The sequence below is a fragment of the Sus scrofa genome, chromosome 8 (genome assembly GCF_000003025.6).
Source record: "Sus scrofa isolate TJ Tabasco breed Duroc chromosome 8, Sscrofa11.1, whole genome shotgun sequence".
Classification (NCBI taxonomy): Eukaryota; Metazoa; Chordata; class Mammalia; order Artiodactyla; family Suidae; genus Sus; species Sus scrofa.
Genome location: NC_010450.4, coordinates 4,215,322 through 4,242,074, shown reverse-complemented (window position 1 = coordinate 4,242,074; position 26,753 = coordinate 4,215,322). Strand labels below are relative to the sequence as shown.

Here is a 26,753-nt window from a genome sequence, read left to right as displayed (position 1 = left end):
ACGGACAGGGCACCACGCTCTGCTCAGCATCTTCCACGTGGCCAGCCAGGAGCACAGAGGCCCCCCGGCTGCTTCAGAAAGAAAGGCGTTGTGCAGGGTAGAAAGCCAGACAGCCCGGTGCAGGTGGGGACTGGCAGACAGCACCACAAACAGGGCTACATGAATCCGAATTAAAACACACCGGCGCGTTGGCCCTCCAATATCCACTGCGGGAATTAATCCTAAGATAAATAGCACAGGTGTTAGGTTGCAGCAGCATGAGAAATGGGGGGGAAAGACTGACACACCCTAAAGCCTCTCTATAGGTGACTGTTGGGTCCATTGTGCCCCATGCCCACAATGAAACCTCTGCGGCTGTGAAAGAGAACGGGGCAGGGTTCCATGTGCCAATTCAGAAAGAAGTGTATCGCCTCATGACACTGCTGTCCTGTCTCTTAGCATATGAATAGATGACTTTGATTTTTAAGAACAAAATGAGGTTTATTTTTTGTTTGATTTTAGGGCCGCACCTGCAGCATATGGAGGTTCCCAGGCTAGGGGTAGAATTGGAGCTACAGCTGCCACCCTACACCACAGCTCACGGCAATGCCAGATCCTTAACCCACTGAGTGCAGCCAGGGATCGAACCTGGGTCCTCATGGATACTAGTTGGGTTCATTACTGCTGAGCCATGACGGGAACTGCTGAGCCATGACGGGAACTGCAAAAGCAATTGTTAATAAAATTCCACTTAATATGTGTTTGCGAGAAATGAAATGCAGAGGGGAGGCCCCAGGACCTTGAAGCCCCCCCCCCGCGCTCACAAGGCCCCCTGCCTCTCAGCTGGCTCCCCCAGGACCAAGTGGGCAGGGGCTCCAGTGTCAGGACCCACCCTCCCCCCATCCCTCCCCCACGCATGGCAGATGAGGTGCACAGAAGAGGCAGGGGAGCAATATGTTCAGCCGGGAAGCAAATACTCTGGACGCCAGGTCACTGGGCAGCACGCGTGGGCTGCCTCCATGGAGCCCTCGCCTTCGAGCTCTGGAAAACGGGTGACATTCCACACAGGCCCCAGTCTGAGAAGCCAGAATCTTCTCTTCTTTCACCAAATGCCAAATGCTGATGGGCTGTGATTTCCAGAGAAACGGCCAGTCCTGGGCATGGGAAGGGCGCTCCCAGAGCCACTAAGGACTGGAAAGAGGCTGATGCCAAGCTGCCCACAGAGGCGGCCACGGGAGCTTCCGAGCCACGTTTCTGAGGGAGCCCCCTTGATTTTCTTTCATCGTGTTGCCTATCCTAGATCACTCTGGGGCGGGGCGGTCCCGGGGGCGGGGGGGGGGGGTGGGGGGGTGGTTCCTGCAGCATCAAAATTAGCCCTTGGAGATGCAGAGTGTGACGGAAATAGCATTCGCTTTGGAGTGAGGCAAGGCTGGGGTGGAATCCTAATTCTACCACCCTGCTAGCTGTGCAACCCTGGGCAAGGCGCCTGACCTCTCTGAGCCTCAGTTTTCTTATCTACAGGATGGGGGTGGGCGGTACCAGCACTGACTACACATGGCTGTCGAGATAGGCACGGGAGTGCCTCTGGCCGGTATCCAGAATCTATTTCACACACACCGGCTTCTCCCTCCCCTGTGCCAACCCCCTCATTTTCAACCCGAACAAAGCACAGGCCAATGGCTACCCAGCCCTTCATCTGGGTCAGAGAAAGGCCGAGCGATGGTTCCACTGCACTCCCAAAGCCTGCCAGTGCTAAAGGAAAATGCCAGATGATGCGCACAGTGGGCCAGCATGGGGGATTCCGGCCCTGCAGCAGCCCAGCCAATCATGATGGAAGGCTGACAGCAGAGCTGGCCAGCCAAGCCTTGCCACTCCTGCACGTGGCACCCATCCCGGAGCCCAGGTGTGAGGAAGTCCGTGCAGACCTGGGCGAGGGCTGATCTGGCATCTGCAGGTCTGGGTTTAAATCTCAGCCACTCACTTAGGAGCTGAGAAACCGCCACCTCCACTTCCTTGTCCTTGAATTCGAGACAAGAATTCCACACCCCATGGGGGTCTTGAAAGGGGCCGCTGCTGCCTCCTGCCTCACACGGACGGATCCCTGCCCGCCGTCAGGACCCCTCTTCCCTGCTCCCTCAACCCCCTTAGATCCTAGAACTTGCAGGGGGCTCTGTCTCTCCCATATCCCCCACACCAATCTCAATGCTGGCACAAAGCAGGCACTGATAAATTCGCAATGAATGAATCTACTTCTTCCAGGAAGCCTTCCCTGACTGCCCGCCATCCCAGCCCCACTCTGGGCAGCCCAGCCCTTTGGCTCCTCCCTGCCACCTTCCCAGCTCTTATCCACGGCCATACATCCCACTCCCAGCAAAGCACCTGACACAAAGTATTTGCTCAATAAACTGGGCTGTCTGGATGAACCAATGCACAAAGATTGCTGCACAGCTTGTGCGAATTCTCTAGAAGCCGTCTAGAGACGCCTTCCTCTCTGACCAGGCTTCTCAGCAAGGCTACGTTGTCCTCTGCCGGATGGTTCCTCTCCTAAACATCCCACGCTCTCCAGCTAAATCCAACTGCTTATTTTGACAAATTTCATCTAACACATTAATTCCGCATGTGTCCTCTTCCACTTCCTGGATTTTCCGTGTGGTCTGCAGTGGACGGCATTGGATCGCTGAACGGGGAGTGGGGGGGAGGCTGGGAGGGGGCAGGCCAGCTGGGGTGCAGGGGGAGGGGGGGCCTCTTTGTCCTTCTCGGTGAGCAGCCTTGGAGAAGGGGCCCCGGGTTATAAATCCAGCCGAGCCTGTTTTATGGAGAAGGTGCTGAACTGCCGATAGGTTTTTATAGCTGCCTGTTTACAAAGCCCGAGCATAATTAATTCTCGGCCACCTCCCCGCAGTGCCAGCTGTCCCATGCAGCCACATTTGGGGTGGCCGGGCGGAGGGAGAAGAAAGAAAGTTCTCTCCTTTGCACCCCCGCTTTGTACTAAGTCCCTTCACCCCCCACCTCCCGCTCTGGCCCCAGTCCTTTGAGGGACTTGGTTGAGTTGCTTTGGGGACTCAGCGAACGGCACCCCTGTTCATGTAAAAGCCTGAAGCCCCCCAAAGGGAGAGGAGCGTCAGGTATGCAGTCAGGCTCAGCGGAAGCCCCGCTCCAGAGCAAGGCCCGGGGGAGGGTGGACTGTGCTTCTGACACCAGGGGACCTGCTCCCCCAGAACCTGGAAGTGGCCCCGCCCACCCCCTCCGCATGGCGCAGGCGCACTGACCCAACCCGGTCCTCGATGTCACAATCTGTCCCAAACCCACAAATCAGGGTACACCTGTGTCCCCCGCTCCCCGCAGTAGCGGAGTGAGGGTAGAGAAGGTCAGAAGGTCAGGAGGAGCCCTCCCCCAGAATGAGGGCTGGGGGGTCGGGCCCCAAACAGCCTGGATAGGAGATGGGAGGGACCGCGTCCTACTGCGCTTGCCCGGCATGGTTGAAAAAACACACCCGTGCCTTCCTTAGATGTATGATTGGATCCAGCCACCTCCCGCTGGCCTGGGGCCATCTGTCCCTTCAATATGACTTGCATGTCCTTGGATCAGATCCCCGATGTGTGACCATGGGAGCTGAACTCTCAGGTGCAGCCGGCTTGCCTCACTGCCCAGTTCCTGCAGTGCAGCCCGTTTCACCCTCGTCCCATCCAAGTCTCCCTGGACTGTTTCCCGGGGTCTTTGTGGGCCCCTGCTCCCAGGTGAGGGCCTCAGACCCACGTGCCACTTCCTTCTGCACATGCCTCTGCTTCCGAGAACACACTGGTATCTGTGCCCTCAAAGCAGGAGTCATTCCACAAAGAAGGAAAGTGAGGCCCGGGGATGCCGTGCGGCTTCCCCAGGGTCACATGGCTGCTCACCAGCACAGCCTGCAGGGGTCTCCAGGCCCAGCATCGTCACCTGTCACCAAGCCTCACAGCCCCTCCCAAGGATACAGCCACTGCCCCAATTTATCACCTGCCGCCCCACTGTCCCCATATGGACATGCGTATGTAGCCAGAAAAGTGTCCCAGTTTGGAGTTATGAAAACTGGGTCACTCATAGGGAAGGTGCCAGAACAAGGCATGCCTGGGGTTCACAGGGTTGACCATGGGGGCTCCCAGCTCCAACAAACTCACCCAAGCCTGGGGCTCGGGAGTCACCTGGAAGCAAAATTATCAACTGAGTCCTTGGCACAAGGCCCTGTGGGTCCCTGGGGACCTGCTATTCTGCTGGATGTCATGGCCCAACCCTTTCCTGGAAATACAATTCCCCCTCTGGCCCAGCACAGATCAGGACCCTCCTGGAACACCACGGGACTGCAGGAGACCATGGTGCAGAGCTGGCCACACTGCCATCCCGGCAAGCTTGCCGCCCCCCCATGCCCAGCTCCAGGTCCTCGTGGCTGCACTGCAGGACGCCCTCGGCTGGTTAAAGGTGTGGGGCAGGGATTGGGGTGGGTGTCTGTCAGATCTGAGCCCTGGAGCATCTTTTCCCAGGATGCCGACGAGTGTGGCCCTGGAGCATCCTTCCCTGGGATGCTGACAGGCATGGACCTGTTGGGTGTGGCTCCCTCCGTCCAGCATCCCACTGCTCAGCAGAGACCAACATCTGATGGGACCTTTCTGAGTATTCAGTGCACCTAAGGTGTTATCTCAGTCTGCCCTTGAAGAGATCGCAAGAATCTTCTGGCCTGATCTAGACCTGAAGGTAAGGAGGCATGAGAGGGGCTGAGGCAGGTCCACTGCACACGGGCAGTGGATGCAGAGAAAGGCTGGCCCAGGCTGACCTGAGCCCCTCCCAATGCCCTTCCCCTCTGCAGCTGTAAAAGCACCAGGGACCCAGCATGGGGGAGGGGCCCCCAGAGAGAAGGAATGGAGTTAGAAGTCACAGGTAATGCCCGAGCATCAGGAACCCCCCCCAGGGCACCCCAGCTCTGCCACCTCCTGTTTCCTCTTCTATAAAGGGGAGACAACCACCCCACCTCTAGGGCTGTTCGCGACTCAGTGAGACGAGGTGCAAAACAGATGAGGCGATGGCTGGCAGGGGTGGGTGGTGAATCTGCCCTGTGCCTCTGGCTGCGGCAGAGAAGGGCCCACTTAGGAGGATGCTGTGTGTGAGGAGGCTGCGCAGGGCAGCGTGCAGGGCGGGGCCCCTCCCCACTTCCCCCTCCTACAGAACAAACCCTCTTTGTGACTGAGTTTCCGCCCCAGGAACCTCAGGCTCTCAAAGATCTACCTTTCTTGCCAACTGCACAGCATGGACGAATCTGGAAGACATTCTGCTCCGTGAAACAAGCTAGACACAAGGGATAAACGGTGTAGGGATGCGGTCATACGGGTCCTAGAAGAGGCCAATTCATAAAAACAGAGGACGGCTTAGAGGTCACCAGGGGTGGAGGGAGGGGTTTACAGTTTAATGGGGACAGAGCTTCTGTTTGAATAATAAAAGCATTTTGGAGACAGGGGCGATGGTTGTGTGACATTATGGATGGAACTAATGCCACGGAGCTGTATACTGAAAATGATTAGAATGGCAAATTCTACATATGTATATTTTACCACAATTTAAAAAAATGAATAAGATACAAAAAACCCACTGAGCTGTACACTTTACATGGATGGACTGCAGGGTATGTGAATTATATCTTAATAAAGCCATTAAAAAAATAAAGGTGTGAATTCTGGCTGCTGGGGCCCCTGGTTGGCCAGGGTCCAAGGGGGCAGGCTGAGCCCATCCATGGTAGCCAAGCCAAGGTGCCCGCCTGTCCTGTGACCTGCACCCTGGTTGACAGAGGCTCTTTTCAATAGCTTTGCTGATGCCCAGGGGAAAGGGACCCCCGCACACATACTTACTCTGAGGCTGGGAGCCTGGGGGGGGACGGCTAATGTGGCCCAGTGTCCCCCATCCCAGAGCAGAACAGCCTGGAGGGGAGAGGGCATTGCCCGGGACTCACAACAATGATTTTCAGATGGTGCCAGCCCACCTGTCACTCAGAACAAGACCAGAAGAGAGCCTTGGACTCAGTATGTCCCTTCTCCCTAAGCTCCTGGCTCCCCATCTGTTGATGGGGACCATGACAGTGTCTGCCCCAGGGACAATGCCCGGACGCTGCCTGCCCAGCCCAGGACAGGCACACGTGCACTCTCACCAAGTGGCAGGGCGACTTCCGTCCCTTCCATCCCATGCGCCCAGATGACAGGGACCACCCAGTGGGTGGATGCCAGGTGGGCTGTGTCTGGGGCCAGGCCACCAGGCTGTAATGGTTTCCAATAAAACTGCTCCCTTGAGGCTGAGCAAATCAGATGATCCGGGAGGTCGCCATGTCCTTAGAGTCCAGCTGAGCAGAAAAACCAGGCAGCTCACCTGTTCCCGACTGCAGCCCTCCCCCAACAGCAGGGGGCTGCCAAAAAGCAAGCACAGCTCCATCCAAGGCCATCATCCCAGATGTGGGCACTGCACAGCACACCTGCAGCATAGGAAGGCCAGCAGGGGAGCACTGATGGGCTATACCCCGACCTGAACCCCGTTTATATTAATAACTTCTATCTGGTGCACGCACAGGGAGGCAGGTCTGCGGGAAATCTAGTCTACTTCCTGAAAGAAGCTTTTCCTCGGCTCTTGTTTTCTGATTTTTATTTGTTCCAGCTTTACTGAGACATAATAGACATATAGCCATGCACATGTGTAAGGTATACAATGTATCGATTTGATACATTCGTATGTTGCAAGGTAATTAACACCAGGGCCTTGGTGACCGCCACCTCCATCCCATCACACTATTACCCTCGCTTTTTTTTTTTTTTTTTTTTTTTTTTTTTTTTTTGTCTTTTTGCCTTTTTGCCTTTTCTAGGGCCACTCCCACGGCATATGGAGGTTCCCAGGCTAGGGGTCCAATTGGAGCTGCAGCCGCCGGCCTACACCAGAGCCACAGCAACACGGGATCCCAAAGCGTCTGCAACCTACACCACAGCTCACGGCAACATTGGATCCTTAACCCACCGAGCAGGGCCAGGGATCAAACCTGCAACCTCATGGCTTCTAGTCGGATTCATTAACCACTGCGCCATGATGGGAACTCCTACCCTTGCTTTTTTGTGCTGAGAATATTTAAGATCTTTTTTCTTAGCAACTTTCAACTGTAGTCACCATGCTATAGATGATACTCTATATTATAGACTATATGATAACATAGAATGGATACAGATCACCCATTAGATCCCCAGAACTTCATCTTATAACTGGACCCTTTGGCCAACATCTCCCTGGTTCCTCCACTGCCAGCCCCTCGCAACCATCCTAGCCCCTGTATCTCCGAGTTTGGCTGTTTTATTCATTTTTTAAAGAGTTTGGCCATTTTATTTTATTTTGCCTTTTTGTCTTTTTAGGGCCACACCCGCGGCATATGGAGGTTCCCAGGCTAGGGGTCCAATCAGAGCTGTAGCTGCTGGCCTACACCACAGCCACAGCAACACCAGATCCAAGCCGTGGCTGCGATCTACACCACAGCTCACGGCAACGCCGGATCCTTAACCCACTGAGCGAGGCCAGAGATCCAACCTGCAACCTCGTGGTTCCTAGTCGGATTCATTAACCACTGCGCCACGACGGGAACTCCCAGTTTGGCCATTTTAGACGCCACATAGAACAAGATCTTAAGGTCTGGCTCCACTTGACATAATGCCCGCCAGGGTCACATTGCTGCAAACTCTGTATTTTAACAGGCAAAAGAGAGGATGCTTTTTCATATTTTTGAACAGAGAAATGGCACAGAAGACAAGGCCTCTGCTTCCTCTGCCTGCTCAGGGTGACACGGGAAGTGCAGCAGCTCCGAGGTCAGACAAAGCCAAGTGTGGCTCGTGGCTCAGCCGGCCGTCTGCAGCCAACTATGCTTCTCGAAGGGGGTCACGGCACTGCCTCCCATCCCATCGGCTCTCCACGGGGTGACCTGGCCCTGCCCAAATCCAAAGGTAGAATCTCACCCCCCTTCAACCGGGGCCAGCCTGTGACCTGACAAACCAAAGTCACACAACGGGCGATGTGAGACTCCGACGAGGTCAGCCATCAGGTCTCCTCCCTCGTTCCTGGGACACTTGGTTTGGGAAAGCCAGCTGCTGCACACAGCAACCCAGCGTCCTGAGACCGCTATGCTGGAGAGGCCACGTTGATGGTTCCAGGGGAGCCCGGCCCCCCAGCCAGCCCCACCACGCACAACACACGTGAGCAAAACCCTCTTGGGCCCTCCAGACCAGCCCACCCCACCCACCAGCTCAGAAGGGAGATGCAGCAGTGGCCATGTGGGACAGATCTGCCCAAATTCCTGACCCCACGGAATCCAGGGACGTCACAAAACAGCCGCTGTCTTAAGCCACTATGATTTAGAGTGGTATGTTACGTAGGAATAGTAACCATGACACTGCTGACACTGCTGTGTGACTTTGGGTATGCGGCCTGACCTCTCTGGGCTCGGTTTCCCAGTACATAAAATGAGGTCCTTCCTATCACCTCCCAGATGGGTACGGAGTTCCAATGAGGTCATAAATCTACGTCTGGTGACACTGTAGAAGTCAAGAAATAAGCAGTTTCCCTCTTCGTCACCATTGCCCTTATCATCTTACCACGAAGACAAGACACCCATGCGCGTGGGAAAATGTTCACAGCACGATTCTGATCCCTCTCCTGCAGGGCCAAGGCCCCCTCACCCATCAGACACGTCATGAGACAATGAACTCAACCCTAAGTCATCAGATGCTGGAGCTGAAAGTGGTCATTTTTTTTTTAGAGCAAGAGAGACTGATGCGTTTGCTGTAATCTACAGATTACACATAGATAAGTCCAGCCTTATATATGTGGACTTACTCTTCTAAAGGTCACCTGAATGAGAAATTTTGCTAAACGTTATTTTTTATATTTACAGTAGCCATGACGCACAAATCTGTATTCAAGCCCTTTAAAAACACTCCTACCTTTGCCCCCAAGAAACTGCGTTCCCAGGTAGCCAGAGCCCCAGACAGGTCAGAGGAATGACGCGAAGCACAGGAAAGTGTTCAACCCCAAGGTTGAACACCTTCATCTACAGCTCGCAAAGTGGGGATACGGGGGTCCAAGCGTGGAAGGTCTCTCCGCCCTCTGCTCACTGTCACCTGCATGCCACCCAAGCCTGCCTGGACAACCTCTCCTTCCCTCTCCTTCCCCTTGGCCCCCTCCACTCCTGGCTCTGGGAGCCTCACTGGGGCTTTCTCCTCTCCGGGAAGTGCTCACATCCTCCTCTGAACGTAACCCCCCACTCACTTCTCCAAACTCCCAGAGACGGCTGGTCACTCTCGGTTCCCTCTTCCTTCTCTGCCTGGACAGGTCACCAAGGCCCCTTACGCCCAGCAGCCTGCTCTGTCTGTTAATCCACCACAGCTACCCAGGGGCTCCGAGACCCACTGGTTAACCCTCCAGCACCCCTCGGGCCATGCTGTTTCTCACCCCCAGGCTTCTGTCCATGCTTTCCTACCGCCTCCTCCTCTACTGCCCTGCTGGACTGGCTGCTCCTTTGCTCCAGACTCTGCCTCTCCGCCCATCTGCTCCCAGGCTGCTATAGGATCCCACCTCATCCCAGGGCCCATCACACGGTTTCATGATCACTGTTTGCGTCTCCTTGGTGCCAGAGGTTCTCAAGGGACAGACTAGTCCCTCTTGTGCCTGTTTCTTGCCTTCCCTTTTTCTACCCATACACCCTCTTCAGCCCATCAACCCCATCTGATGCATGAATCCATATGTAGTTACTGAATAAGTAATTATATCTCCCTGGTGGACTATTACACAGCCATTAAAAATTGTTTACTCGGCGTATGTGATAATACAGGGGAATGTTTCAGTGTGTTAAATATTTTTAGAGAAACAAATCTGGGAGTTCCCATTATGGCGCAGCAGAAATGAATCCAACTAGGAACCATGAGGTTGCGGGTTTGATCCCTGGCCTCGCTCAGTGGGTTAAGGATCTGGCCTTGCTGTGGCTGTGGTGTAGGCCAGCAGATAAAGCTCCTATTAGACCCCTGGCCTGGGACCCTCCATATGCCTCAGGGGTGGCCCTAAAAAAAAAAAAAAAGAACCAAATCTGTATTTATATTACAATCTTTGGGAGGGCCATAAGAAGGAAATAGAATAAAACTGGAACAACGTTTCTGGGGCAATGGAATTAAGGATGTTATGTTTCCCCTCTTTATTCTCCTTTCTGCATTTTCCAATGTTTCTGCAATGAGATAAAAGGGAGAAATAAAATGAAAATCTTGCAAGGAGCATCTTAACATGCATGCACCTTAGTCCCAGCGTATGACAAAAATGGGACACATTATGGTGATGGATTATATTTTCACAGCTTCAATAAAGAGCCTTGCCTCCCCTTGGGGAAAATAGTCAGGGTTGTTTTTTATCACCTTGCACATTAAGAGCCGGTGTAGGAACCACTATCGTTCAGCCCCTGACTCCTTCCGCCAGTTCACTCCATGATGGATTGTTCCCGAAGCAGCCAGGCTGCCTGGAGGTCTGCCTGGTGAACACAGCGCAGGGAAGGCCAGTGCCCCTCTCCCAGGGATCCATCGGCTGCCTGGCCATTTCTGCAGTGAGGAATGTGAGTTATTTAATACTAAGTTGCCGCTTTCAATAAGGAGGCTGCTGACGCCAGTCCTCCAGCCATGGCTTAGCATCGTCACGCCCATGACACGCGGAAGGACCACATGGGATAGATGCTGCCCATGAGGCACGAGTTCAGGGAGTTCCCACTTGGCCCAGGTGCGTGGAACCCTAAAAACAACCATGCAAGCTGAAACCCCTCAAAGCGATCTTAATAATCCATGTGGCCATAACGATAGTTCCATGACCTTGGGAAAAAAAACTTCAGAAAGATATTAACAAATCTCTTTTGGATGGCTATGAATGCAGGGGGAAATAAAATAGTGAGACTAATATTTTATTTAGTGCAGAGTCATGTAAAAGACTAGACACAAGGATTCAAGCGTTTGATTTCTTTGGAGAAAAAAAAAAAAATGCAGCAAGATTAGTTTCACCAGCGCTGCCTTCTGCTTGTTGCGTAACTTACAACGCTGGGCAAGCATTTTTTCTGCGCCTTGGAGAACCGCCTTTCTAAGTTTAGATCAGCTTCCAAGATGCCATCCTCTGTTCTTTCAACAGTGAAATAGCTTCAAGAGTTCCTTTATCATGAAGTGTGTTGCCGGCGTCACCTCCCCTGGGACAGCGTCATCCTTTTCGTCACAGGCGCTTTCCTCATTTATGTCAAAAATTTCACCTTCGCTTAGCTTCCCTGCCTGCATATCAGAGTCTTGAAGGGCTGCAGCTTCAATTCTCCCCCGATCTGTGATTTCGTCTCTACCTCCATTTACAGTCAATCCAAATTCCTCTTCCAGCTTCATTGCTGCTGCTTCTATTTTGTCACCATCGTCCTTGTCGTCGTTGCTGTTCTGAACATCATCTTTGCGGGCCAATTCCCTCTTTGGGCTATATCCATTTTTGTAAAATAGCTTGTGGGTTTATCACCAGGAAACAAGGAGGCAACATCACTCCACGCTTTGCTGTCTAGGTGTGAATTAACTGGTGCACGGGGACCAAACAGCGACAGAGACTGAAGGCAGAACCTTGGTCACGGATCACGATGCTCTTCTGTGTTTTTCACGTCGTGAACTGTGGACTGAAGAGGGAGTCGCAAAGCTTGTAGTTCATGCAAATTACTCACAGTTATCTTCTCCTGGTAGCTGATGTCTGGACTGTGCCCCTGGAGGGCGGACATTACTGAACCAAACTGCGGTGACAGAAATCCGTGCCTACTGGGCCTGAACAAAGTGAAGGCTGCCTATACTCGGGGAACTTGGTCAGGGGAGGGTATGCAATTTGGGGGGGGGGATGGACTGCTTGGGGTCAGCTTGGAAGATATGCCATTTGTGTAGACACTCAAATAGACATTTATCCAGCACCCAGTGGGCAGCAAGTGGGTTACCAGGGGCTGAGCCATGTACAGAGGATGCAGGCATCTCTGAGGTGTTTATCTGCTGATGATGCCTGGGACAGGACTCAGGTCCTATGTTTCAGAAAGGCCAGGTTCCAGTCCTGTCTTGGGATCTGAGCAGAGTCACCCCTGCTGGCTGGGACTCGGAATGAGGGCTCTTTAGTTAAAAGGAACAGAAATTGACACAGGCTGACACAGGCAAGAAGAAAGTTACCGGAATGTCCTAAGGGAGCCACAGAATCTAGGAAGGAACACAGCAGCTGGTCAGTGCCTCGGCTGAAACGGGAGCCGGGCAGGACCAGAATTGCATTCCAAGGATCTAGGACTATTCCAGTGACCTATTGCTGTGTGACACGTCACCTCAATACTCAAGCCTTCAAAGAGAAACGCTTGATTTTGCTCATGAGTCAAATTGCATGAAATTGCTCATGCAATCTGAGGAGCTCTTGACAGAGATGGTGTGCACTGCTGGACAACAACCCAGGATCTCTGGGCTGACGGGTAGTGAGCAGGGGTCTTAAAAGAGGACAGCCACCGGTCAGCCTCCAGTCCCATCGGGCACCTGGGATCCAGACAGGGATGAGGGAGAGTGGGGGTGAAGATGTACATGCAACAGCGAAAAACATCTTCAGCAAGTCAGTGGTCTGAGAACGGATGGAGGACTGGTCTTGACCAGACAAGACTTAAGAGACGAACCACACACAGAGGCAGAACTTCGAATCCTAGGTCAAACCAACCAATTATAAAAAGACATTTTTGAGACAAGTGGAGATAGTGCTAAGATGAACCAAAATCAATCAATATGCTGTTTGGGGGGTTTTTGTTTTTTGTTTTGTGGAAGCATAGCTGATCTACTAAGATGGACCAGAATTTAGCTTGGAAGTACTTATTTTTATTTTTTTATATTTTTTGCTTTTTAGGGCCCCACCCATGGCAAATGGAGATTACCAGGCTAGGGGTCTAATTGGAGCCACAGTGACTTGGGATCTGAGCCACATCGGCAACCTACGCCACACCTCATAGCAATGCCAGATCCTTAACCCACTGAGCAAGGCCAGGGATCGAACCTGCGTCTTCATGGATGCTACTCAGATTCATTTCTGCTGAACCATGATGGGAACTCCCTAGCTTGGGAAGAATTTCATGCTCATTCTGTTAGGTGGGATAGTGGTATGTGGTTATATAAGAAATGCCCTCGCCTTTCAGAGACACCTGCTGATGTAGGGGTGACGTGACAGGCGCCCCGAATTTGCTTAAAAATTCTTAAGCCAAAAGGATGGGAAAGTAAATTAAGAAAATACAGCAAAACCTTGAGGGCAGCTGAAAAGCAAGGGGGTGGATGAGGAGAAATTCAATAGACTACTTTCTCTACTTTTGCACACATTTGGAAGTTTTTGCTAAAACTTTACTGAAACGATAAAAACAATCAAAAGCTGACGATGACAATACAAGTGGCTCCCTTTTATTGGGATGTAAGCATAGCCTGCACTTTATTTCGCTTAATACAAAAAGCCTGGTTGGTGAGTGGTCCTCTCTCAGCTTTACAGATGGGGAAACTGGGAAAACTGGTTCAGAGGCTGAAGTACCTGCCAAAGCTTCACAGCTGTGCCAGGGCCAGAGCTCAGGCCTGGCAGCCCCAGGGGTCAGGGGTCAGGGCTCCAACCTCTGCAGGGCAGGGGTGGGGGTGCGCGGGAGGAGGCCGGAGGCCAGGCGGGCCCAGAGGAGGCCCTGGGGCTGCAGTTGGAGATCTGATCCCTGCTTGGGGCAGCCAGAGCCTCTGAGTGGCCTTTGTTCTGCCTCAATGCGTCATTCAGCCCAGGGTTCTGGGGGACAATGAGAGCCACTGTGCAAGAAGGCAGTGCCCGTCCTGGGCAGTACAGCAGTCCCAGGTGGGTCCTGGTCCCCGGGGCAGGCTGGCAACTGCATCCTAGGCTCTGGCAGAGGACCCCAGATGCTGTCAGGGGACAAGCTCAGGTCACTTTGCACGCGCTGTTCCTCCTGGCCGGAAGGCACTAGAACGCGCCCTTACCCCTGAGCAGGGGAATGCCGCTCCTTTTGGTGCCAAAGCTCCTGTCTGCTGTAGACATCTGACCATCCCCCTCACCCAGGGAAGCAGGGGGAGTCGGGAGGGGGGCCTTCTTCACCCACACGTGGCTGTGACAGATGCAGGGAGGCGCGACCAGCGTGAGCACCAGGCCAGGCAGTCCTGGACTCATATCCTGAGACCCTCAGAAGTTGGGAGCAGAACCAGAACTGAATGGGCCACCTGTCCCTGCCCTGTGGGTCAGACCAGGCAACGTGGAGAGCAGGATGGTGGGTTTCCGAAGCAGATGCCCCTTCAAAACCCCAGCTCTGCCCCATGTGATGCTGGGTAAGTGTCCAAGCCTCAGTTTTCCCCTTCGTAAAATGGGGATAACACACACTGGGGTTTTGTGAGGATCCGTTAAAATGATCCACTTAGCGTCACATCTGGCACACAGTACGTGCTCAATCAGTGGCTCATCATAATAACGCTGACTCTAATTATCTGATGCTAAAGACCAAGTGGTCATTTGGCATGAGGGCTGGCTGGCAAGGTGACCTGGTTTAACTCAGAGGACTCTCCGGGGCACTGGGGGGCTTGCAGATTCCTCCAGCAGCTCCAGACTCAGTCCCGCGGCAGCCCACTCTCACGCTGGCATGCAAGATCCTGGGAGAGACAGGCCCAGAGTTCAAGAAGGACACAGCCTGGCCTGTGTCCACAACACACAACTAGGAGTGTGGCGCTCTAGATACGACGCCTTCTGGGTCTCTGAGCGGTAAGACTGGGGGCGGGGTGGGGATGGTGTCAGGCGGGGGAAAAGCATCCTAGACATCCGGGAGCAACAGAGAGCACCTATTCCACACGGCAACAGGGAAACCAGGGCGTTGACGGTGAAGGCTCACGGAAAGACTGCATCCCAAAGACCCCAAAGGGACCAGGTGCCCAGCGGGTGTGGGTGCCCCAAGAGGAAGAGCCTGCATGCTGCTTCCCAAGGTTGTCCTGATTGCGTGGTGGCATTTAAGGCTGGGTGACCCACCCTTCTTTCTGCCCCCACTTCCTTCCCAGGATGCTCTTGGGTCTGTGATTCCAGAGCCCCCTGTTTTTCCTCCTACCTGGGTGGGCTCCGAGAATTCCCTTTCTCTGTCCCTTAGGTGTTGGTGAACCTCGGGGATCTGGCCCCAGCTGCCTTCCTCCCACTCCCCCACCTCACTCTCCCCACCCAGACACACGGGCATCATCTGTGCCTGGCACACAGCGGACACTCCAGAAACGTTTGTTGAATGAATGACAGAGCGAAAGACCTTGTTCTTCAATGTGGGACGTCAGCATCTAGCATCCCCCTGGGCATATAAGGCGAATCCATAAATGTCTGTTGAAAAATGTTCAACCTCACTGGTATTCAGACATGAATTAAAGCAAATATTTTCTTCATCTATGATATTTGCAAAGGTCAAACAAATTAGAATACTTAATGTTGATCAGCATGAGGTAAGAGAGAAACTTTCTGGAGAACTATTTGGCACTGTGTGTGTCAAGAACATTAAACACGTTGATAGTTTTCCCATAAAATTGCATATGCGGAGGACTCTCTGAACCAAATGATGCCAGGGTTGGGGGAGGGATGGAGTAGCTTTCTTCCTACACGCAGAGCGTTCCTTAAGTGCCGGGTGCAAAAGAAAAAAAGCGACCCAATTATCCAACAAGTGGGGTGACGAGTTGAACTATGACGTCTCTCACGGGAAGTGTGCAGCCAATAAAATGATGGGATCTGGGGGTGGCACCGACGTAACCAGTTTCACACTCCTCCTCCCTGGCAGGACTGAACAAGAGAGAAATAAAAAAAAAAAAAAAATCTTTTTTTTTTCTAGGGCCACACCCATGGCATATGGAAGTTCCCAGGCTAGGGGTTGATGCCCTATGCTACAGCCACAGCAACCCTGGATCCCAGCCGAGACCGTGACCTACACCATAGCTCACGGCAACACCAAATTCTTAACCCACTGAGTGGGGCCAGGGATTGAACCTGCATCGTGATGGAGACTAGTCAGGTTCTTAACCCATTAGCCACAGTGGGAACTCCAAAACCTTCTTTCTTAATGGTAAAGGCATGGAGGGAAATGAGCTAGGGACCCCTACTCCACTGTCCCTCCTCTTGGCCTGTGTGGAGAGATAGGCCTAAAGGCTGGACTTCAAAATGAGGGAACCCTGGGCCTCTTCTTGGAACAGCTGGTGGGTGAGGAACTCATGGCTCCGGAGTGGAGCAAGGACCTATAATACCGTAGCCCCGCCCAACAGGGAAAATTGTCCAATGGGTGACAGGTTCTCACCAGTTCCACCAATCACAAAAGCCAAGGGGGTGGGAGGCGGGGCCAAGGATTCCACCATCCCAGGAATTCCCAGCCTTCCCCCCACAGAAAAATAGGGCCTTCTATAGATAGCACTTGTGTGGCCCAGTGCCAAGTGAAAATGCAGAGGAAAAAAGCCGGAAACGTCATTAAAGGAGCAAAAATATAAATAAAGCTTTCTCATTTTTTCCCATGACCTGGCTTATTTATGTGCTATTTAATCTGAACTAAAAAAAAAAGGATAAGAAGTTAAAATTATTAGCATGTATTTTCTCGCTCATTCTATCGTGCAATTCCAGCTTTAAATGCAAATAGAAGAGCACTGAACTGGAATATAGAATCACTGAATTATGCAACTCATATCTGGTGGCTCCTACATGCATCTCTGTACCCTGACTGACCAGAGCAGTGGGAACAATGCCTGAAACCAACCCATCTGTTGCAGGTTGCTTTTTTTAAGTAAATATTTTATTTTGAAATACTTTTAGACTCACCTTTCGATGCTCACACACTCTAGGCACATGCCTCCGCCCTCAGGAATGGAGAAGGGCTGGAGGGAACAGGAACTGGGTCTGTCCATCCGTCCCTTTCCTTTGAGGCCATCATTTTCAGAGTCAGCGATGAGCTAGCTCAGGGATGTCACGTAACTAGGAAAGGCTATGATAGGGTTCCGCGGCCCTTGTGTGTCTCAGGATGTCACCGCCTTCCTTTCTGCCTTCAAAACAAGATCTGGCTCAAATGGAAAGGGTGGGCCTCTCTGGGCTGTCAGTGCCTCTGCTCACGCAACCACAGACATGCTGATGGATGCCTATGCACCAAACTCTGGGGGCCCGAGGGCACAGTGTGGGCGCTTGGTGACACTCAAAGTGACGCAAGGGAAGCGTGGTACGGAAGCCACACGAGGAACAGCGGCATCGCTTGTTGCATGTGTCACTTCTGTTCACGCGTATGCCCCACGGTCCCACCAGATGTCACTTACAAAACACAGGTTCAAAGATAAAATTATTAAAAAATATCAAAATGGGAGAAGCAGAGCATTATACCAGCAAGGGGTCCTGCCAAGCAAGGGTTGCCCACCCAGGAAACCAGCCCTATGGTGAAGCACTGGAAAATTCCTATAACCTCATGCGTTTGTTTTTTGTTTGGTTGGTTTGTTTTTTGTTTTGGCTGCACCATGGCATGCAGAAATTCCCAGACCAGGGATCGAACCCACACCATGGCAGTGACAATGGCAGATCTCTAACTACTGAGCCACCAGGGAACTCCCCTATAACCTCACGTTAAGGAGAAAAGTAACCTTCAAAATGGTTTAAATAGAGAGATTAAAGCTTTTATCAGAAACAGACATGAGCATTTATTTAGTTATTTATTTGGGCTTTTCTAGGGCCTCTCCCTCGGCATATGGAGATTCCCAGGCTAGGGGTCTAATCAGAGCTGCAGCCACTGGCCTATACCAGAGCCACAGCAACGTGGGATCTGAGCCACATCTGCAACCTACACCACAGCTCACGGCACCACCGGATTCTTCATCTATTGAGCGAGGCCAGGGATTGAACCCGCATCCTCATGGATATTAGTTGGGTTCATTAATCGCTAAGCCACCAAGGGAATCTAGAGACTGTTCTTTTTCCTCTTCACCTGCACTGTTACCTTGTAATCCTCCCCATGAAGCCCCAGCACTTCACGCGTGCACGCGTCCAGGTCTCCAGACCTAAACCACCTCTGACGGAAACAGCCCTTAGCTCCGCTGGCTTGAGGATAAAACCCAAAAGCTGTAGCATGTGAAAACAAGGAGGAGATGACACGGAAACTTTTTATCAGCATTGGATTCCCATCTTGCAGAAGGAAATTGGGAAAACCCTCTCTCACGACTGCACCAACCTTTACCAGGGGACCGAGCCCAGCGGCATGCAGGGCTGGCCTCCGTGACAGTTTGGGGAAACTGTTAACAGCAAAAACCGCTGCTCAGGGATGGGCCTTTGCTCCTAGAGCCCTGGGACCACCCGGGGCAGGAAGCAACCCAGGGAAAGTGAAGCTCAGAGAGGTGATGTGACTTAACAGAGGAAACCCATGTGTCCCACTGCAGCCTCCTTCCCTGCCCCCATGCCTGGAATGGAGACAGAACGAGCTCATGAAACGCCAGGAAAGCTTCTGGAAAGGACAGTCCTTGGTGGACGCAAAAGGAACAAAGATTTCAAAAATCAGAGGCTGGCTCTCCTGCGCTCCCTCTGGGCTGGCTCGGGTCACTGCCATACCTAACCACCCGTCTCAGCCCAGTGCCCCTGGGGTGGAGATGGAGTGAGAGTATCCCGTCTGATGACACTTCTAAGGACTAGTCTAACTCTAGCACCCAACGAATGGACACTGTTATTTATGGACAACGGCTACTAAGTACTGACTGCGCCCCAGGCCCTGGGCTGGCCATGATCACACACACAGAACCAGTTAGTGCCAAGAGTTCACTAAGCGCGTCCCATTCACCAAGTGTGGTGGGGAGTCCGCAGAGCAGACGCTACAGCATCAAACCACTGCACGTCCCCCGTTTCACGTGATCGAAGCAACAACCCGGAGAAGAAACTAAGTCTCAGAAAGACCCGCCCAAAATGACAGACCCAGAGCAGACCCCACCAGGAACACAAGTCTCCAGCCCCCCACCAGGAAGGCAGGTCTCCAAACCCCACCAGGAAGGCAGGTTTCCAGCCCCACCAGGAAGGCAGGTCTCAAGCCCCCACGAGGAATGCAAGTCTCCTGACAGCAGACCTTGGGATACCTCCTCTGGCTGGAAACACCTCCTCAGGAAGGCCTCGGAGGGGAAACCAGAACCCTGCAACTTTGACTCGAGTGCGTAAAAGTGACCAAAGAGAGATCTAAATCAGACAGCAAACAGGTCAGCATCCCTCTGGGGTTTATGCATCTGGAATCGTGGTTGTAGGGGACAAGGCAGCCTTCTTGTTTTCCGGACAATCAGTAGAGGCTGTGTGAGTGGGGGCGCTGCTGGGAAAAGGAACAGAGACTTGGCTTAAAGACAGAAGTAAATGTAGCAGCTCAGGGAACGGGAAGTGCAGAGGGGAAGGTGAACATAAGGCCTGGATAGCCCAGGAGTCACAGCTGTCACCAGCATCCCTAGCTCTCCCTCACTGTCTGCTCAATGAGCAACAGTGTTGCTGGCTTGAGACTTGCTCCCTCCAGGCCCTCAAGGTGGCTGCTGGCAGCAATGGGTGCTTCCATGCTCCATCACAGGACAGGGACCCGTTTCCTGCAGCGCTCTCTCTCCTCTCCACCCAACTTCAGAAAGGACGCCCACGTCTATTCTGGAACCAGTCACTGCAGGGGAGGGGGTGTACCCGGTCCAGCGCTGCCTGCCCAGGGCTAGACCCACAAGAGGGTGCGCTTGGTAAATGCTACTACGGCACAAAGGAGGATCAATGTATTTTTTAGATCCAACCTAGCCCGGAAATGTCTGTTTAACACACCCTAAAGCTGAGTCCTGGGGCTACAGCAAGCGAACACAGCCAGGAAGATTCCTCCCCGGAGCCATATCTGGCTCTTAAGGAAAGTCTAAGCAGAGACCCCCTGCCATTCTCCTACCCCTGGGCCCCCTTTCTCTAGGTCCCAGATCTTCCACTGTCCTAAGAACTTCAAATGTACTGCGCTCCCCCCACCCACCCACCCATCCCTGCAAAGTCCTCTGTGTCCCCTGGTGAGCAGCACCCATGGCTATGATCACAACAGCCGTCAACCAGCTAAGCTGAGCTCGAGTTAGAGGGGAAAAAGCTGTTCTGGAACTAATTCACATCAAGGTGTGAATAACTAACAAAACCTAAATTCTAAGCTCTGTGGGATTTTACAAGGAGAAACTCAGGAACTCAAGCAAGACCCCCACTGGCTTAAGGAACAGGAACTAGATCAGAGCCACTGGGGGACTGCAAGTGTTTGTGGCCACATGATCAGGTGGAACAGGAATCTGTACACCTGGCTCTTTTGCAAACCCCCAGCATCCACTATTTGCTTGTGAAGCTCTTCCAGGAACAAGGCTTTTAAACGATAACAGAGACATTTATTAAATGCTTCCAACAGGCCAAACACCCTGCCAGGTGCTTTCTCAATGAGCATAACCGCCCATCATCCCAACAACCCTGTGAGATAAGTCCCTACTCACTCTCCCTGTAAAGGGAGAAAATAACGCTCAGAGAGGTTTAGTCACTTGTCCAAGGTTGCACAGCACATGAAGAGTCAGAAGGAGGATTTAAACACAAGTTTGTCTGACATCTTCATCTATGACTACTCCGTGCTCTGGGCACAAAATCGCAAGATGTAACAGTGAAAATCTGTTTCATGCAGAGAGGCCCCAAATCTCCCACGACCCTATTAATTATTGTTATTACTGCTCGACTAGACCCTGACCTCCCTGAGGGCGGCAACTTCGGAACCTGTTCCTCTCTGTGTCCCTAGGACCTGAGTTTTAGGCCCTGCACACACTGGCATCAGTCTGGGCCATGGACAAAGGCCAAGCCTCAGTTTCTTCATCTACAAAATGGGGGTGCAGGGTACATGGAACTCGTGAGAGGCCCCAGCACATAATGGGTTCTCAAGGCGCTGCAGCTTGTCGTTCTGGGGTGGGGGGGGTCCTTCCTCCACCATCTCACCTGACCCTCCCCCAACCCCCTGACCCCTTGGCAGGATGGTATTATGCGCTCCCATTTCACAGATGGGAAAGAGACATCCGTCCACATCATGGGCTCCCTTCCAGAATACAGGCTGCTAGAACACAGGGGCAGGGCCTGGGTCCAGTCCCCAGGGCTGAAACAATGCCTGGCACATAGTAGGTGCTTCGGAAATATGTGTTGCGTTCATGAAGAATTAAAAGTCATCCCTTTTTACTCGGATAACTCTGCACCTCTCCCTTGTTTTCCCCTTCGAAGAGCAGGTGAATTTATAAAAGACATGCAGGGAGATAAGATAAAGAAGGAATTAGGGTTTGCAGATGTGCGCTATGGGTCTGGCATGGTGCTTTTTCACTCCTAATCGCAGAGAGCCCAGCGCCCTGTCCCATTACCCTGCATGTGGAGATGGGAAAAGAGAGGCGTCCTCCAGAAAGACCTGCCAAGATCCCTTCCCTCTCCTGGCTACAGCCAGACCGCTGGGGCACCTGCCAGCCACCCGGCAGCCTTTCACCTCTGCCTCTCAGCAGGCTGCCAGCAGAAAGAACACCCAGGACACACGCTGATCCTTCCTCAGCCTCTCCAAGGCAGGCGACAATGGGCCGCTTTCAGCTCCCTGGGCACCCAGAAACCCCTAGCTCGGGGCAGAGCCCTCACCCCAGCCCGGGCAGCCCTGCCCCCTCTCCCACACGCGCCCATCAGCAAAGCATGACTCAGCGGTTCTCCTCCCGGGAGCGGGGAGCGCCCCTCCTCGGCATCCGTCCGCCCGGGTTACACACCCAGCCTCTGCTCTTCCCGGTCAGGACACCTGGGAGCCCACCCCGCCGCCGGCCCAGAGCCCCCTCGGGCCTCCGCGAGGCCTCGGCCACCGGCTCGGCCTCATTTCCGGCGGAGCCAGGCATCAGCTCGGCGGACAGCACCCGCGAGTTGAGTCACTGCCGCCGAGCCCGCACAGGTTCCCTGACACCGGCACCCACGCGCACCAGCCCCGCGGCACGCAGTGCCCAGGGCCCCTCCCACCGAGGCACCCACCAGGGGACCTCTTGCTAAAGCCCCACAATCGCTCCTGCCGCCAGTTCAGCAGCCCCCAGGGAAGATGCAGACAGCCCCTTAACCCGGGAAGGTCTCCAGCGCAAGCGCCCCCACCGCTGCATGCGGACACCCCGCGGCTAGCTCTCCCCATCCTCAGCAGAGGCTCCACTCCGCGGGCCCCTGGCTGCGGCCCGGGAGCTGTCCCCACCGTTCCTTGGGCAAGCAGAGGGACACCTTGGAAGTTACTGGCTTATAAGAGAGGGCCGCTGACCCTCTTAGAGCCCACCAGGCTCCGGGTGGGGGGTGGGCTTGGGCTGTAGGGCCGATTTAGGGGATGTCAAATACAGGGCCTTTTGGGGGTGGAAGGTCCCGGTTTGGGGACAATTCTGACAGTTTGGGGCCAGCTGCTCTTGTCCCAGTTTAACTCCCCCGAAATAAAAAAGAGGAACCCCAAGCCAGTTGCCTTCTCCCACCCACACGGGGACCCTGCCTCTGGAGGCACAGGGAAGGACCGAAGACAGCCAGCCTCTGGGGGAAGCTGGCAGTGGAATTTTTTCTCCCCCCTGGGTCCCTCTTCGCCTCCCGGGGAGTGGGCAGCCTAGAAAATTCTGCGGGCTTTGGGCAGGGCTGAAACGGCAAAGCCAGGCTTCCAAGCCGCTGCCTTGCCCGGAGATGTCTTCACCGGATTCGCCTCAGAGGTGGCCTTTTTAAAAATGAGGGCCAAGGACGATTCAGGATGCCACCAGGCCTAGGGGTGGAAAGCTGCCGGCCGGAGGGCGGCGCGGAGGAGGGCGCTACCCTCTCCCGCTGCGCTGCCGGGCAGCAGAGGCCGGCGCCCTCGGGGTCCCTCCCTCCGGGGCCCGGGGCGGGGTGGGGTAGGGTGGGGCGGGGGGACACGACACACAACGCGCGGTCCAAACCTTCGGAGGGCATTCGGTGCGACGGCATCCCCACGCCGCGGCCGGCCGGAGGGGGCCTCAGACAACACGTACGTTACCTTCAGTCACATAGCTGTGGTCCCGCAGGAAGCTGTGGTTAATTTTCCGCGTGTCCGTGTCCTCGCCCATTGAAGGCCGTGCCCGGTGCCCTGGGCATGCCCCGCCGCCGCACACCGATGCAATCCGCAGAGGTCGCGCCGGGCGCGCGGGCCATGCCGCCGCAGCCTAGCAGGGGCGCGGGCCGCCGGGGCCCCGGGGGGCGGGCATCGCGGCCGGGGGCGGCCGGGGACGGGCAGGGGCGGCCGGGGCGGGCGCCGCGGTCAGACGAGCGCGCGGCTGGCGGGCGGCGGCCGCGGGTGGGGGCGGGCCGGGGCCCGGGCGCGCATCCCTGCCGGCGGTGCGCGCTGCGTCCGTGCGCCCGGCGGCGGCGGCGGCGGCGGCGGCGGCCTGGTGCCGGTGCGCCTGGTTGCGGCGGCAGCGGCGGCGGGAGGGGACGCGCGCGGCGCTGCGCCGACCTAGCCGGGGCCGAGCCGGGCTGCGCGGGCTGGGGCCGCCGCCGCCGCCGCGGTCGCAGGCCCCTCCCTCGCGCCGCCCGCTCCTCCGCCCCCGCGGCCGGCACCGCCCGCCGCTCGCCTGCCGCCCAGCACCCTGCAGGTGGAGCCGCGCCCGGGCACAGGCGGGACCTCGGAGCTCCAAGACTCGCGGGTGGGCACCCTAGGTCCCTGGATGCGCCAGCGAGGGAGGGAGGAAGGAGATGGCCGGCTTGAGGGGGGACACTGGTCAGCTGAGCTTTGGGGAGGCACCTTGCGTGCCCAGGTACTCCGATTACCTGAATACGCTCAAAGGTAGGAACCTTAGAAGTGGGAGGACAGGCAGGCGGCCTCACCAGGCAGAGGGCAGCGACCAGAAGAACAGCGGGGGGAGGGCGGGCGCGGCAGCTGAAGGTGAGGCATCTGGAGGATGGGAGATTTCGCCCTGCGTTTGGTGGGGGAGTGGAGGGGGGAGGACACAAGCACCCTTCGTTGGTAGAAAAGGGTGGGTCAGATGCGTTCCCAGGACCCTCTGGAGCGCAAACCGGACCCGTGGGAAGAAGCTGGGGGGCGGTGTGGGGGGCAGGGAGAATCAGCACTCTAGGAACAAGGCAAAGCTTGGGAGAAGATGGCCAGAGGTAGTTGGCCTCCTCCAGGCAGAGCACCGTGATCTCTCGTCACGCTCACCTCTCTACTCACTGGCCAGATAAAGTGTAGAAACAGTGCTGGGCACCCTCCAAACACAGGCTGGAAATCGCGGGTCTCACCCCCACCCCTGCCAGGCAGGACCCTAGCGCCTCCTTTATCTTAGTCGTTAGGGGACTCCCCCCACCCCCCACAAACCTACAGAGCGCTTCACACAGAGCCGGCCTTCAAAAACTATTCATCCCCTCTTTTGCCAAGCCCCCACCTCCTCCAAGTGGACCCCTGGCCTGAAGAGTGGAGCACCCTGCCTGGGGGGGGGGGGAGGCTTCAGAGGTGTTGGGAGTGAGTATGGATGAACACACACACACACACACACACACACACACACACACACACACCAGCAGACTTTCCTAGGTGCTCTCCCAAACCTGTTTGGAAAGGGAGAGTAGGAAAGATTTAGACTGCCTCAGGAGGGGTCACCAAGGCTGAAGGGGCCCTTGGCTTGAGACAGAGGGGGTGGCTTCATGCCCCGGGTGGGAGGTGGAGCTAGTCTCTCCCGCTCCTGCAGTTCTGCAATGCTCTTCAATCATCCGTTTATTTTGGGAACTCCAAGTAGCTCCCCAAACTGCAGCAGGGGGGCAGGAGAGTCGAGAAGGGGCTGGGGCAGAAGGATGGGGTCCTGGGAAAGACTGGGGAAGGCAGAAACCACCTGGGGTTTCTTGCAGGGGATTTTGGGGTGGGAGGAGATTCCTGAAGGTAGAGCTGGGCCTTTATTCCATAGAAATACCTGGAATGAATCTATAAGGAGGTGAAAGCCCCCCCCCAGGACCCTGCAGGTGTAATGGAAAGGGCGGGACCCAGGAGGGGCCCTGGGCTCTGCCTGCACCCCACCCCCACCCCCACCCCCCAGCTGCTGAGTGAGCCCAGACCATTCCTTCACCTGGGCTTGGCCCAGCTTCCTCCCAGCATCCACCTCGCAGCACAGGTGTGCAGATCCAGCGCAGAGACAGGTAAATGGGAAGACCCTTGGGATGAAGACAGCTGACATCCGCATCCTCTCTCACCCCCCAGCCCTGCACCTCACCCCAGACCCCAGCACCCCACTCTCTGGCCATTCCCCCCTCACCTCCCCAGCTCGGCATAGCCAGGTGGCTGCAGCTTCAGACACTGGAAGATGGGCTGGCTGGGTTCAAGTCCTAACAGCAAAGGAGCCCCAAGCAAAGACAACCTCATCCGTTAAATGGACACGATCATAGGACCAATATGCCCAATTCACGCTTAGCAGGGGCCTGGCCTCATCGGTGCCCTGGCCTCTTAGACATTACTGGCAGCATGCTGAGCCTCGTGGGAGCCAGAGCCAGGCACTGCCATCTGCCCCCACACGGACTGACCATGAGCCACTGCAGCTGCCAACCCCCAATACCCCCCGAAAGAATTCAGGGTGCAGATCGGGGTGAGGGCTCTGCGCTCTTGGAAACTGGCAGAGCAGGTCTTCAGAGAGTCAGGTATTTTCAGGAGAGGATTCTATGAGCCCAATTCTTGGCTCTCCTTATGTCTAGACAAGCCCTAAAATCCTTCCTGGTGGCATCTGCTCCTCCTGACTGGCAGTAGCCTCCTGCAAAACGTGCCCTTGGTCGCCCGGGCCGCCCCTTCACCCAAACCGCGCCCACGCCGACCTCCCTGCTGCCGCGCCGCAGTGACTGCTCCCAGCGCCCTGATACGCAGCCTCCCGGGCTGTGGTCCTCGTTTTGCCGCAAATAACGTTCAACTCACAGCTCTCGCGATGTGCATTTTTTTTCAGCTGTTTCTTACCTCTCTGATCTTGGGGAGACGTCCTCCCTCCAGCCTCCCCATCGGTCAGTCCTGCTGAAACACCCGCCCCCCATCCTCCAGGGTGCCTCAGACCCCAGGGTAAAGGAGCCAGCCCCTTTGTCGGCCTCTAAGCCAGGCTGGGGACCCAGGAGCTGGTGGGTCTTCAACCTCGCTGGGGCCCGAGGCTTGGCTCCAGGCCCACGTGGTCTCCTCTGACTCCCTGGGGGCTCCTTCACACTGTCTCCTCCATCTCCTGAAGCACCCCCCCATGGGAAACAAGCTCCTCTCTCAACCCCCAGCTTGCTCCCACCCCCACCCCATTCAACCTGGTGCCATTCGCGGCTTCCTCTTCTGTATCTGCATTGCGACCCCGCCCCTCTGTCCTCCTGACCCCACCCTCTCTCTCTGTACAATCCCCCCCCTCCCCATTCTTTCACTCCTGACCTTTCCAGCATGAGAGTAACGAGAAGAGAACAGACTGAACTCTCCGCTTCCATGGGGTTGACCTCTTAGTGGGGCGAGGTCAACAAGACAACATGAACATTTAACGTGGAGGCCTCGATGCGTGCCAAGAGGGGTCTATTTCATAAAGGGTAAGGGAGAGGAGCTCCCTGAGAAGGTGGGATTGGTCAGCATCCTTGCGTCTTTGCCATGTTAAAAACAGTCCTGACTCTGTCCCCTTCCCGTCCCCTTCCAGCTACAAGCCTATTGCTTATCTCCCCATCACAACTGGGGTGCCAGGAAACATGTCCACACGGGCCATCTC

At 55.0% G+C, this 26,753-nt stretch overlaps 1 protein-coding gene across 4 annotated transcripts in view; it reads right to left on the bottom strand.

Moving 5' to 3' along the window:
• Positions 1 to 23,847, bottom strand: part of PPP2R2C (protein phosphatase 2 regulatory subunit Bgamma) — a 133,816-nt gene extending 109,969 nt beyond the window's left edge. Inside the window, exon 1 of one of the 4 annotated variants that reach the window (XR_002346552.1) lies at positions 23,060 to 23,247. Coding sequence is in view for 2 of the 4 variants with exons in the window: in XM_021100969.1 (XP_020956628.1) it covers positions 23,060 to 23,129 (70 nt within the window). In the remaining 2 variants the exon portion in view is untranslated. Of the gene's footprint in view, positions 1 to 22,982; positions 23,279 to 23,829 lie in introns of those variants that run through there. The other 3 variants (XM_021100973.1, XM_021100969.1, XM_021100970.1) reach the window with 3 other exon arrangements.